Genomic DNA, 14577 nt, shown 5'->3' on the forward strand with positions numbered 1-14577 from the left:
TATTAACACACCCCCCCCCCAAAAAAGACACCAAAAAATATTTGTCAGATTTTAATGAATGATAAATAAGTCCCACTTTTGGTGAACTGTGCCCCTTGTCGGTAACAGTGTACAGTCAAAGTGCTATAGCAAGACCTTATCATGTTATATGTACAGAATGATTGCTAACCAATATGAATTGACAGGATCACAGGTATACTTTATGCTTAGGATTTCCCAGAAACATCAGATCAGTGGCTACTACAGAGAGGAACTTAAAGAAAAGAGAAAGGGACATTGACTTGTGCGTTGCATAGCTTCCAAATGTACACTTTCAAACCAATCCCAGCTCCCGACACATCTTCAGGGACTGGGATGGGAACCATTATTATCAGTCTGACTTGATTCTCTGTCTATGTCTCTCTCTGTCTCTCTCTCTCTCTCTCTCTCTCTCTCTCTCTCTCTCTCTCTCTCTCTCTCTCTCTCTCTCTCTCTCTCTCTCTCTCTCTCTCTCTCTCTCTCTCTCTCTCGGGTGTTGATCTGTCCATCTCACACCTGGACAGCCCAGGGGATGAAGGTTCCAGGTTGGGCAGGAGGGCACTGGAACACAGCACATAACATTACCAAAGTTACACACACACACACAAACACACACACACGAACACATGCCTGTACCTGCATGATTATATATATATATATATATATATATATATATATATATATATATATATATATATATATATATATATATATATATATATATATATATATATATATATATATATATATATATATATATATATGCACATACACACTCAGACACAGACACACACTAACATACCAGCTTGGTGAAGCGGTCCTCACAGGCTATGCGGATCCTGTCAGGCGTGGCAGGGCTGTCCAATCGGAAGGGCCCGCTGAGTCCTGACTCCGCCCTTGCGGCACTGATGGCGTCTTTGATGGCGTAGAAGACAGATGCTGCCAGGAAGAGGGGGGGCTCTCCCACTGCCTGAAACCAGGAAGGAGGAAACACGCTGTTGGTAGCATTTCATAATAAGAGTCCCTGTGGGGGAAAGCACCTAAAGCTTTGAGCACCGCAACACAGCACAAGATAACTTTAATTGGGAAACATCCCAGCTAACTGCAAATAAGTTTCCACAATAAAACGTTAAAGACCAGAGAAGCCTTCAAAATAAAAGTCTGTGACCTTGGAGGAGAAGATGGCCTTGTCGTTGGGTGCGTCTCGGAGCAGAGAGACGTTCAGCTCGGTGGGGATGTCTCCGAAGGCGGGGATCTTGTACATGCCTGGGCCCCGCGTGAACAGGTAGCCCTGGGGGGAGTAGCGCAGCTCCTCCAGGGTGTACAGACCCACACCCTGCATGAAGCCCCCCTCCACCTGCACACACACACACAGGCCACACACATGCATACACACACGCAGGTATAGACACATACACATACACACATGCACGCACACACACACTCATTCACAGACTGGTTATTAGCTAGGAGGATGCAGGTGTACACATCCACCCCCCTCAGGGCTGGATGAGATGGGAGAGGCTGCAGTCTGCTCTGTACCTGGCCTATGTCGAGAGCTGGGTTCAGACTCGTGCCTACGTCCATGACGATGGTCGTGTGAAGGTTCTGGAACAGAGAGGAAAGTGTTTGTACAATAACACAGACGCACACACACTCAAAGATGTACAAACATACATACAACCACCCACAGATGAGAAGGCATGCACGCATGAATGAAGGCACACACACACACATACACACACAAACACAATAAGCCACACACACAAGGATAAAGACACGCACACACACACAGACGCTGACCTTGTGGCTTCCCGTCAGACAGTCTATCTCCACCTCGGAGCAGGACACTCCGTAGCAGAAGTAGTTGAAGGCGCGCCCAGAGTTGGTGACAAAGTCATAGCCCAGGTCTGGAGTCCTGGGGACAGCAGAACACACACATGGTAAACAACACACACAATATAGGGAAACACACACAGACATACAAAAAAAAACACACACACACTGCAGGTCAGTCACAGAGGCTAGAGGTGTCACTACAAACGTACTTGTAAAATCCATTGGCACTCAAACTGACCCTGTCAAAGTAGGCAGCTCTCACCTGAGAGAGCGAGAGAGACAGAGAGAGAGAGAGAAAGAAAGGGGGGGGTAGAGAGAGATATGTTAGTAACTATTAACCGACAACCTATTCTCTCAGGTACGAATGAGACACTGCAGTCATCGTTGTGTAATTGAGTAACTGTGTAACTATTACTGACCCAGTCTTCCCAGCAGCCCGTGGGGTTTTTAGTCTTGTAAGGTTCCAGACGCGTGTTGAGAATGTCACATGCATTCTGAAGAGACAAAGAAAGGAAGAGAGGGAGGGAGACATACAGACAGAGAGAAAGGAAGAGAGGGAGGGAGACATAGAGACAGAGAGAAAGGAAGAGAGGGAAGGAGACGTAGAGACAGAGAGAAAGGAAGAGAGGGAGGGAGACAGAGACAGAGAGAAAGGAAGAGAGGGAGGGAGACAGAGACAGAGAGAAAGGAAGAGAGGGAAGGAGACGTAGAGACAGAGAGAAAGGAATAGAGGGAGGGAGACATACAGACAGAGAGAAAGGAAGAGAGGGAGGGAGACATACAGACAGAGAGAAAGGAAGAGAGGGAGGGAGACGTAGAGACAGAGAGAAAGGAAGAGAGGGAGGGAGACATAGAGACAGAGAGAAAGGAAGAGAGGGAGGGAGACATAGAGACAGAGAGAGAGGAAGAGAGGGAGGGAGACAGAGACAGAGAGAAAGGAAGAGAGGGAGGGAGACATACAGACAGAGAGAAAGGAAGAGAGGGAGGGAGACATAGAGACAGAGAGAGAGGCAGGTGTGTGACATTTGACATATAAAAGTTTGCGTGTATAGGTGTGTGTGTGTACGTGTACATGTGAGTGTGTGTGAGTGTGTCTTACGTGCACAGCGGCTCCGTTGAGGTCAGAGGAGGCGGAGGCGGCGGTGGGGCTGGTGTTGGGGACGGTGCTGGTGCTGGTCTCACTGATGTGGATCTTAGAGCTGGGGATCCCCAGGGCACGGCTGGCAACCTGACACACACACACAGAAACACATTGATGCATACACACGTACACACACACGCACACACACAATGAAGTCAGCTCTCACTATAGATGAATTCACTGTGAAAGTTGGTACACACACACGCGCACACACACACACAGACCTGCACCATCTTGGTGTGTAGTCCTTGTCCCATTTCTGTGCCTCCATGTGTGAGCAGAACAGAGCCATCTGTGTAGACATGAATCAATGCTCCTGCCTGGAAATACACACACAAAAAGAATATTATACCTTACAAAGGTAGGGAAACTTAGACCCACACACACAGGCACACAAACAGAAACCCACACACAGCAAATTATACCAAATGAAGATCTGGAGGCTGGAGGTGGGCACACACACACAGACGCACACACCTGGTTGAGGAACAAAGCAGTGAAGCTGATCCCAAACTTGGTGGGGATGATAGCCAGGCCCCTCTTGGTCCAGCGGTGCTGGGAGTTGTAGTCCTGGATGGCGGCTCGGCGCTGGCCGTACTGGGCCCGCTGGAGGCACTCCTCCCAGCAGCTCTCCAGGGTAGGGTGCTCTAGGACCTGGTTGTAGGGCGTGCTGTCGCCCTGGGTGTACAGGTTGAGACGGCGCACCTGCACACACGCCCAGAGGAACACACACACACACAAAGGAACACACATGCCCAGAGGAACACACACACACACACACACAAGAACCCCACACAGGAACACACACAGAGGAACACACAGAAGAACACACAGGGACACACACAGAGGAACACACAGAGGAACACACAGAAGAACACACAGGGACATACACAGAGGAACACACAGAGGAACACACAGAAGAACACACAGGGACACACACAGAGGAACACACAGAGGAACACACAGAGGAACACACAGGGACACACACAGAGGAACACACAGAGGAACACACAGAAGAACACACAGGGACACACACAGAGGAACACACAGAGGAACACACACAGAGGAACACACAGAAGAACACACAGGGACACACACAGAGGAACACACAGAGGAACACACAGAGGAACACACAGAAGAACACACAGGGACACACACAGAGGAACACACAGAGGAACACACAGAAGAACACACAGGGACATACACAGAGGAACACACAGAGGAACACACAGAAGAACACACAGGGACACACACAGAGGAACACACAGAGGAACACACAGAAGAACACACAGGGACACACACAGAGGAACACACAGAAGAACACACAGGGACACACACAGAGGAACACACAGAAGAACACACAGGGACACACACAGAGGAACACACAGAAGAACACACAGGGACATACATACAGAAAGAATAGAGTTAAGTACACATGACTGTAAGCTCTTGTGTGTGTGCATATGTCATTCTGTTTGTGTTTACGTGTCGTGATGTGGGTGTGTACGTCTGTGTGTGTGTCTGTGTACAGTATACGTCGTTCTGTGTGTGTAAGTGTGTGTGTGTGTGTGTGTGTGCCGACCTGTTCAGAAGACAGGCCCAGGCTCATAGCCACGTCCTCCATCCAGCTCTCAGTGATCATCATGCCCTGGGGCCCTCCGAAGCCTCTGAACGCCGTGTTAGACGGCAGGTGGGTCTGACACATGTAGCCGGTTCCACGCACGTTAGCGATGTTGTACGAGTTCTCCATGTGGAACAGCGCTCTCTCTATGATCTGACCAGAACCAAGCAACAGGCGGACTGACGTTCTGTGTGGCTTACAGATCATAGCACACAGTGTGTGCGCGTAGGTGTGTGTGTGTGTGTGTGAACTCACGGAGAGAGAGAGGTCCCTGGAGTTTCCAGCATTGTTGTAGTATGTGACGTCCAAGGCCACAACTTTACCTGTCTTCATGTAGCCCACCTGACAGAGAGAGAGAGAGAGAGAGAGAGAGAGAGAGAGAGAGAGAGAGAGAGAGAGAGAGAGAGAGAGAGAGAGAGAGAGAGAGAGAGAGAGAGAGAGAGAGAGAGAGAGAGAGAGAGAGAGAGAGAGAGGAGACAACAAGGGCTAGAACAATCCAGGCTACATGGACAGAGGGAGACAGACGTATGAGTGGGGGGCTCTATAGTGTAGTGATAACAGCAGCGTGTGTGTGTGTGTCTGCATGTGTGTTACAGTGCCCTACCTTGTAGCGGCCGTAGAAGGGGTGGCGACCCCCTGTCACAAGCATGTCCTCATCCCTATCCAACATACACCTCACTGGTCTCTTCAACCTGACACACACACACACACACACACACACACACACACACTGGCGTCAAAAACAATTTCAAGATATATGATCTAGATTAGGCTGATGGGGTCTAAGACATGGTCAGTCTGAGTGTGTATACCTGAATGCGTGTGCGTGCGTAGATGTGAGCGTGTGTGTGCGTGCGTGCGTACTTCTGTGCTGCCACGGCAACCACGGTGGACAGGAGTGTGCTCCGACTCTCCTTCCCTCCGAAGCCTCCTCCCATCCTCTTCACCCTGACCACCACACGACTGCTAGGCACGCCCAGTGCCTTGGCAACCAGAGACTGACACGCAACACATGAACACGATGCTGTTTAACATCAGGTCAGTGGTTTGGATGTGTGCATGGGTGTTGGTGTGTGTGTGTGTATGTATCTACCTGTGTCTTGGTGTGTTCCTGTGTGTGTGTGTGTGTGTACCTGTGTCTTGGTAGCAGCCTGCGTGGACACAAACAGCTCCATCTCTCCGTCCTCGCCCTTGGGCACCGCCACAGTGCAGTTGGTCTCCAGGTAGAAATGCTCCTGGCCCCCCATGTGCATCTCACCTGAACACACACCATGACGTGGCTGCACATCATGCAGGCACACACATGGGCGCACACACACACAAACACTAGCACACCCTAGCACACACACATACACACTAGCATACACACACTAGCATACACACACACACACACTAGCACACCCTAGCACACACACATACACACTAGTATACACACACTAGCATACACACACACACACTAGCACACCCTAGCACACACACATACACACTAGCATACACACACTAGCATACACACACACACACACTAGCACACCCTAGCACACACACATACACACTAGCATACACACACTAGCATACACACACACACTAGCACACCCTAGCACACACACATACACACTAGCATACACACACACTAGCACAGACACACACGAGCATACACACACGCACACACACACAGGTGCTCTACCTTCAAGGACATGGTCTGCCTGTATAAAGGCCTGGTCAGGATCTCCTCTCTGGATGGTCCTCACCGGCTCGTAGAAGGACCTGTTGGCTATGGCATCCTGTGCGTGGGAAGAGCAGCAGGTAAACAATCACGCGCCATGGCAACAGTTTACACTCTCAAGACGAGGACAGATGGGACTACTCCCACCCAAAAAACTGTCCTTTAACAGGACTTGGTGGTTTAAAAATGGAAGCCTGAGAAGCTTCTAGTCTAGGAGTTTGTAATGGTGATAAAGGCTGTGATACAGCCTCTCTCCCCTCATGGTTCCTCTGGAACGTTAGACTCAGAGGTTATCAGATCTACCGGAGCATGGTGTTCCATTCTGTTTCTCAGAACTCTCAGCACCGTGCTTACATAAAGATGACAGAGGGGACTATCACAATGTGTGTGTGTCCTGGTTCAAAAGTTCAGACCTCCAGACTGTGTGATAGGCTCCCTGCTGCAGACCTCGTGTTCAATGGATGAACACCTCCCAGGTTAAGGTGCTTTTTTGAGTGTACTTTTTTAAAGTCACATTTTTGTAATAAAAACAACACATTTATTGTTCATATACGCACAAAGTCCATCCAGTCTTACAGAACCACACACACTGACAATCTATTTGACACACACACACACACACACACACACACACACACACACACACTAGGATGCACAGACAGACCTGGATGGTGACAATGACAGGCTGCAGGTCCTCGTACGTGATCTTGACGGCCTTGGCAGCTCTCTGGGCGTGGGCCTGTGTGTCTGCTACCACCGCTCCTATGATGTGACCCACACACGTCACCTGCAACACACACACACCCAAACACACACACAAACACACACCCAAACACACACCCAAACACACACACATACACACACCCAAACACACACACATACACACAAACACACACCCAAACACACACACACAAACATACACCCAAACACACACACATATACACAAACACCCCCCCCCCCCCAAAAAAAAAAAAAAAATAAAAAATCAAGACTTACAACACACACGTGAACATAAATAAAGACATGATAGAGTCAGCCATGCATGTGCCACCCTCTGTCTCACTGACCGTGTCCTCGGCCAACACTGTCTCGTCAAACACTGCCGGCCCGGTCTGGTTGCTTCCAGGAATGTCCTTGGCGAACACGCAGGACACCACCCCAGGCATTCCCTCCGCCTCGCTCACGTCTACCGCCCTGCGGAAACACACAGCACACGCGTGTGACACATGCGTCTGTGTGTGTGTGTGTGTGTGTGAGCACAACGTTTACGGCAGGTGCGCACGCGTCTGTGCGTGCGCATCTGTGTGGGCGTGCATGTGCGCATGGTGTCTGTTATGGCGTGTGTGCGTTTGCCCACGCGGGTGAGTGTGTGTGTGTGACGTACAGGATGCGTGCGTGGGCCTTGGTGCTGGTGACCAGGGCGAGGTACAGCTCGTTCTCGTACAGCGGGATGTCGTCACAGTACACCGCCTCTCCTGTCGTCTGCTTCAGGGCTGACAGGTGCATCATGGGACGGCCGACCACGTCGTCCTCCTTCTGGCCAGGCGGCACCTCCTGAGAGCACACGTGGTCAGCGTGTGTGTGTGTGTGTGTGCAGTATGGCTGTGAGTGAGTGTATGCCTGTGTGTGTGTGTGTGTACCTGGTAGACCTGGACACTGGCTGGGGTCGCATGGTGATAGATCTCTGTAGCACTGGCAAAGTCAGGCCTCACACCCTCACCCCTACCCTAAGATGGAAATATACATCAATATATAAATACAGTATACACTGTACTGTATAAAGAGAGGCCCTCATCTCCCGTGTAAAAAAGTGATGTCATATCAAAGAACATGTCTCTGTGTAAGTGTGTGTGTGTGTCCTCACGTCTGCAGCCAGCTTCTGGTGGACGGTGAGGTAGAACTTGTAGAAGAGACTGAGGGTCAGTGTCCGTCTGTAGGTCACCATGCCGCCTGGAGCAGAGGGGTGAAGGGTCATCTCCTCAGCCAATGAGGAGCAAGCATCCTGCAGAAGCTCCTCCCCCCACTGCCTGAAAAGGTAAAGACTCACTTTTTGATGTGCATGTGTGTGCGTGTGTGTGTTAGTGTGTGGGAGTTAGTGTGTGTGTGTGTTACCTGCCGACCAGCTTGCTGGTGGTGTTCTTGGCCAGTACAGTGGTGGCAGCCATGCCTCCGTAACTAAGCTGCAGGTCCTTGACAACAGTTGTCCCGTCAACGAAGGTTACACTCATTCCTGATGTCACAATGCTGATGTCATCCTCACGACGAGGCGACTGCTTAAAGGCAGAGAAGTACTGACCCTAAAGACGAGAGGGGAAACACACACACATTATTCAGAGTTTATCAGGTACTGATCCTTATTTGTTACTATCCCTACTTACCATATGTTTTGTGTGTGCATGTTGTGTGTGTGTTTACGTGTGTGTCTTTACCTTCCTGGTGTATGGGATCTCTACAGACAGCAGGATCTCCTCCGGACTCAAGGCTGTTTTCCTGTACCCTGGGAAGAAGGTGTCATCCATCTTCACCTCTCGCTTCCCATCTGGACGGACGAGAGGAGAACAAGAGAAAGAAGCACTTTGACACATCTGTTTCACATCCCTGTGGTGAAGGGCTGCCAAAACGTCTTTATTCTACTCTCCTATCCTCTCCTCACCCCTCCATCCTCTCCTCACCTCCTCCATCCTCTCCTCACCTCTTCCATCCTCTCCTCACCTCCTCCATCCTCTCCTCACCTCCTCCATCCTCTCCTCACCTCTTCCATCCTCTCCTCACCTCCTCCACCCTCTCCTCACCTCCTCCATCCTCTCCTCACCTCCTCCATCCTCTCCTCACCCCCCCATCCTCTCCTCACCTCCCCCATCCTCTCCTCACCTCCTCCATCCTCTCCTCACCTCTTCCATCCTCTCCTCACCTCCTCCATCCTCTCCTCACCTCCTCCATCCTCTCCTCACCTCCTCCATCCTCTCCTCACCTCTTCCATCCTCTCCTCACCTCCTCCATCCTCTCCTCACCTCTTCCATCCTCTCCTCACCTCTTCCATCCTCTCCTCACCTCCTCCATCCTCTCCTTACCTCCTCCATCCTCTCCTCACCTCCTCCATCCTCTCCTCACCTCCTCCATCCTCTCCTCACCTCCTCCATCCTCTCCTCACCTCCTCCATCCTCACCTCCTCCATCCTCTCCTCTCTGTCTTACCTCTGGACATGAGTGTGAGCTTGCAGCTGGCAGCCATGAAGACAGGGTTGAGATCAGATATGGGACTGGCGGTCACAATGTTACCCCCTATGGCCTGAAGAACACAAACACACTCATGTGAGTACACAGTACTGCTATATGTGTGTGTGTGTGGGTGGGGAGGGGTTAAAGAGAGAGGGAGCCTAAGTGCATGTATGCTTACGTTAGCCTATGAGTGTGTGTGTGAGATATAGAAAGCTACAGAGAAAATGTGTGAACCTACTGCTACGTTGCGTATCTGCAGACCAGCGAACCAGCGCAGCTGCTCCAGGACAGCCTGGAAGATCTCCGTCTGGTGGGGGGGGCGCTGGCCCACCTCCTCCCTCAACACCTCCCCCAGCTGGGTCAGGGAGCAGCAGGCTCCAAACACAATGCCTGGGGGACGCACACACACATCGGTATCATCATCATCGTATTTACTGTAGTAAAAGTGTGTGTGTGTGTATATGTGTGTGTGCGTATGTGTGTGTGTGTGTGTGTCAGACACTTACCCTCCTCAGTGTGCTGGACACTGTTGAGTTCGGCGATGTAGGCGGGAGCCAGGATCACAGGATACAACAGGTTCTTAAACTTCATCTCAATACCTTCAACACACACCCAGGACTGTCACCACCCAGGACTGTCACCACCCAGGGCTGTCTCCACCCAGGACTGTCACCACCCAGGGCTGTCACCAGACAGGGCTGTTACCACCCAGGGCTGTTACCACCCAGGACTGTTACCACCCAGGGCTGTCACCACCCAGGGCTGTCACCATCCAGGGCTGTTACCACCCAGGGCTGTCACCACCCAGGGCTGTTACCACCCAGGGCTGTCACCACCCAGGGGTGTTACCACCCAGGGCTGTCACCACCCAGGGCTGTCACCAGACAGGGCTGTCTCCACCAAGGGCTGTCACCACCCAGGGCTGTTACCACCCAGGGCTGTCTCCACCACAAGACGACAACGCCTACATCCCTATTTCTGGATATTTTCACGTATGTGTGTGGGCCTGTGGATGTATCTGTGTACAGGTGTGTGACTCACCGACTTCTGTGTTTCCGACCACCAGCTTGGCGTCAGGATACTGGGCCTTGAGGTCCAGAAGACCCTGCAAGGAGGCAGGCTGGACCCAGAGAACCCTCTCTCCTCTGAACCGCAGCTGTCTGCCTGACACCCGGAGCTTCCCTAGGGACTGGACACACACACGCACACAGGAAGAGCATCCATAATACACCCTTAACTCACACCCTGACCTTACGTGCATGTGTGAGTGGGCGTGCATGTGTGTGTGTGTGTGTGTGTGTGTGTGTGTGTGTGTGAGTGGGCGTGCATGTGTGTGTGTGTGTGTGTGTGTGTGTGTGTGTGTGTGTGCATGTGTGAGTGGGCGTGCATGTGTGTGTGTGTGTGTGTGTGTGAGTGGGCGTGCATGTGTGTGTGTGTGTGTGTGTGTGTGTGTGTGTGTGTGTGCGTGTGTGTGTGTGTGTGTGTGTGTGTGTGTGTGTGGGCCCACCATCAGCTCTGGAGGAAAGATAATCTCTTGTGTTGGATCAACAGGCATGAAGTCAGCAGGGTCAAACAAGGAAGTAGAGAGGGTGGAGTTATCCTAGAACAACCAATCATAGCACAGTTACCCAAGGAACAACAACAACAAAAGTAGAGCTGTGTGTGTGTGTCTGCACGTGTGCACTTGTGTGCGTGATGTCAAATATGATCAGTCCGTTTGAAGCATCATCCAAACTGCTTTTTTAATGATTCTCTTTGCACAGTTTGCTCGTGTACACTGTTTCTGTTCTGTTTCCAAACTCAATCCAGAATGTTCCACTCATGACGATGGGCCACTATCCGGTTGGGAGGTGTGCTTATTGGGATGTGGTGCACGAGCAGTCAGGGTACGACCTCACACTCACGAGGTCAACTCATGTGACTTCCTACCCAGCATGCTCAGCGAGTGTGATAATGGTGTGACTCATCGATTTTCTGAACGTGAGAGAAGAGCGTTGGTCACGGATGCTCGGGGATCGTCTGCTCTGGTCTGCAGCAGACAGCGTAACAGACAGACACACACACACTTACGTTGACGTGGTCCTCTGTGTGTCCGTTGGTCAAGGCTCCGTTGGTTCCGCTTCCATTGGTCATGCAGCAGCCATTTTCTTTACTCTTCCCTCCACAGCAACCGCCCTCCTAACACACACACACATGTATGCACACACGAACACACAGATATAAACCCCACACACAAACATATTGCAATAAGGAAATTGTGAAAGAGGAAGGTGGATAAAAAGTTCTCGGAGGATTTCAGTGTGTGTGGGTGTACTCTTACTTTTGTAAAAGATTTGTAGCCTTCCAGAATAGGCCTGTAACCAGTACAGCGACACAAATTTCCTATATGAAAAAGGTATAATTTGTGAGTGTGAATGTGTGGGATTGTCAGGGTTAGTTTGGTATATCCATGGTTGGACCAGGGGTTTGCTGTGTGTGTGTTACCTTGGAACGCCTCCTCTATGTCAGTCATGCGTGGCGTGGGCTTGTTGCGAAGCAGAGCGTACATAGACATGACGATCCCTGGGGTGCAGAACCCACACTGAGAACCGTGGGCCTTGGCAATCCGCTCCTACACACACACACACACATACATTGATTGTTGTGTTTATTTTTGTGAAAGATGGACGGTGTGTGTGTGTGTGTGCTCACCTGGACAGGGTGCAGTTTGCCAGCCACACTGCCGATGCCCTCCACAGTGGTGACAGCGCAGTGATGGAGAGAGCACAGGGGGGCCAGGCAAGCGTTGACTGAATGATGACTGGGGAAGTTAAGGTATGTATCTGTCTCTCTGTTTGTCTCTCTGTCTCTCTGTCTGTCTGTCTGTCTCTCTGTCTGTCTGAATCTCTGTCTGTCTGTCTGAATCTCTGTCTGTCTCTTTGAATCTCTGTATGTCTGTCTGTCTGTCTTTCTGTCTGTCTGAATCTCTGTTTGTCTGAATCTCTGTCTGTCTCTCTGAATCTATGTCCGAATCTGTCTGTCTCTCTCTTTCTCTTCTGCTCATTCTATGTATCTCTCTAACTGTCTCAAACTCTCTATTAATTTCCCCCCCCGACCCCCCCCCCTCCCCCCCAGACAGGTGTTGAGGAGGATACACCACTCGTCCCAGGTGTGGATGATACCTGGAGACCATGACGGTGCAGGCCCCACAGCCTCCCTCTGAGCAGCCCAGCTTGGTGCCCGTCAGGCCCACTGGCACACGCAGGGTCAAGGAAGCAGACAACATCTCACAGCACACTGTCCCACAACACAACACCCACCACGTACACAGACAGGCATCCACGAGGCATGGGCACGTTTCCCAGGGTGCTCATGCACTCTCCTTCAGTCTCTTTCTCTCTCTCTCTCTCTCTCTCTCTCTCTCTCTCTCTCTCTCTCTCTCTCTGTGAGGTGTACAGTGGAACGGAGAGAAACATTGACAGATGAACGTGCTCCTGGTGGGATCCCACCCCTATCGTCCACCCAATCCTGAACAGCGACCACAGATAAAAACATTCGTCCTTGTGTAACCCACAGCTGTGTAACCCACTGCTATCGGGATCTGTGCCCGAGAACTGCTGGGTAAAGTTGAAATGTCAACATAGACTTAGAAGAAAGAAAAAAAAAAGGTCAGTGTAGCAACGGTGAGGTTTGATTGACCAGACGACAATATTCATTGGACGTGAAGCACAGTCATGTTAATGATCCTTATCAGGCTCTAGTGAGTGGCTTGGTAGTAGACTCTGAAGAATGTGTTTTGAAATGACTAAAGTACAAAGGTCTAACTGGCGTTGCTTCATATTTACAGTAAGAACTACGACCCAGAGTTCACTTATTAATGCACGGTCTCAGGGCATGTTTAGAACTCAGTGAATGTTTTGAATAAGACATCCTTATTTAGCTAACGTTGGATGTGTAACTTCTGTGTGAACTTTTTTGATTTATTAGCAGTGTCCAAATTTATAACAGGCTAACATGTTTGGGACATGTTGCAGTCTCCTGGGACCCATTTAGGGTTAATAAAAATGAAAAAATAATAAAAACAAGTAAAAAAATAAAAGAACGAAGAACATTTTTATTCATAAATATTTTTTGCAGGTTATATATGCCAAACATTGTATGCTTGCATATGCTGATAAATGAATGTAATGGTTTGTGTTGGACATGCGTGTGTTATAAAAGCATACATTTTCTCCGGAGGTACGTCAGAAGAGTCATCTCTGGATCAGCATGTTTCTCAGAGATCTGCAAACATATTTGACACGCTCAATCAAACTTTAGAAAAGAAAGTCTGTCTACCATGATGTTTTTCCTAACAGGGCATCTGCATTTATATTTGACTAATTTCCATGAATAATATTTACTGCATAAAGATATTCAATACAAAAAAATTGTGAGACAATAAATTAATATCGTACTTTTAAGACACTTTCACACTAACTATTTAATCTTCCGGACGAGGGGCAGGCGCCCAGATAATATAATATTTTAGGAAGGTTTACAATGTGGTGAATTAGATTAATGGGAAGAAGGGAAAAGTTGGCCCTATAACTTTAAAATGCATACCTTTTTTCCATTAACGAAGAAAATAAGTTCATCCCACACAGTATCTGAATGATCCATGATAAGTCCTTTACTGTTGCCGTTAGTAAGGTCCGACATGCTCAGCAATATTCGCAGTCGGTGTCTACCGGCTTTTCAATTTGTGTTTCAAAGACGTTGTGCGTCTGCACCTCTAGGTTTGATGACGGTCTAGTGTAGTGTCCTTTTATCTGTCGTGACACGTGACAAAACTCAACTCAACTCATGTTTATGTATCTTCTTGACACTTGATGTTAACTAGTTCGGAGTCACTTATTAAATATGCTTTGGGTGTGGAAACGTCTGATGGAAAGCAGTTACACGTGATGACACGCTAATATATTTTTGGAAGACGGGCATGTCATTAGCGGTCATTAGATGGGAACTGTTCTGCTTTATCCATATCCTACCTATGCAC

The 14577-nt window shown here is 49.6% G+C and overlaps 1 protein-coding gene across 3 annotated transcripts; it reads right to left on the reverse strand.

Annotated features, from left to right (window-relative positions):
• Positions 1 to 38: 38 nt before the first annotated feature.
• Positions 39 to 14322, reverse strand: xdh (xanthine dehydrogenase). 3 transcript variants are annotated; one of them, XM_084667638.1, is made up of 35 exons: positions 14145 to 14322; positions 13766 to 13823; positions 12695 to 12791; positions 12252 to 12360; positions 12045 to 12171; positions 11881 to 11942; positions 11631 to 11738; positions 11068 to 11160; positions 10602 to 10749; positions 10067 to 10159; positions 9799 to 9950; positions 9537 to 9630; positions 8772 to 8881; positions 8455 to 8639; positions 8207 to 8369; positions 7983 to 8069; positions 7727 to 7896; positions 7410 to 7536; positions 7007 to 7129; positions 6304 to 6400; positions 5753 to 5877; positions 5484 to 5617; positions 5224 to 5311; positions 4875 to 4961; positions 4581 to 4772; positions 3476 to 3703; positions 3223 to 3318; positions 2957 to 3085; positions 2277 to 2351; positions 2067 to 2119; positions 1822 to 1936; positions 1561 to 1626; positions 1187 to 1375; positions 821 to 988; positions 39 to 579 (listed from the first exon to the last, which is right to left on the reverse strand). In XM_084667638.1, the coding sequence occupies exons 1-35, from the start codon at positions 14238 to 14240 to the stop codon at positions 529 to 531; spliced, it is 4095 nt and encodes a 1364-aa protein (XP_084523764.1). In that variant the 5' UTR covers positions 14241 to 14322; the 3' UTR covers positions 39 to 528. The 3 variants fall into 3 exon arrangements, 2 of the variants coding, with proteins under 2 accessions (XP_084523764.1, XP_084523765.1); XM_084667639.1 differs by lacking the exon at positions 10067 to 10159; XR_014724724.1 differs by lacking the exons at positions 39 to 579; positions 821 to 988; positions 1187 to 1375 and having other exon boundaries at positions 2096 to 2119.
• Positions 14323 to 14577: the final 255 nt, after the last annotated feature.

Source organism: Hypomesus nipponensis, chromosome 12, assembly GCF_054491055.1.
Source record: "Hypomesus nipponensis isolate SF chromosome 12, ASM5449105v1, whole genome shotgun sequence".
In the NCBI taxonomy this organism is placed as follows: domain Eukaryota; kingdom Metazoa; phylum Chordata; class Actinopteri; order Osmeriformes; family Osmeridae; genus Hypomesus; species Hypomesus nipponensis.

Excerpts from the sequence above, each read along its gene's own strand:
- xdh (XM_084667638.1), bottom strand. The coding sequence starts at position 14,240 with ATGTCGGACCTTACTAACGGCAACAGTAAAGGACTTATCATGGATCAT. Across the intron at positions 12,361-12,694 it reads CCACACCTGGGACGAGTGGT|TCATCATTCAGTCAACGCTT; the intron begins GTATCCTCCTCA and ends TAACTTCCCCAG. Across the intron at positions 8,070-8,206 it reads ACCAGAAGCTGGCTGCAGAC|GGTAGGGGTGAGGGTGTGAG; the intron begins GTGAGGACACAC and ends TTTCCATCTTAG.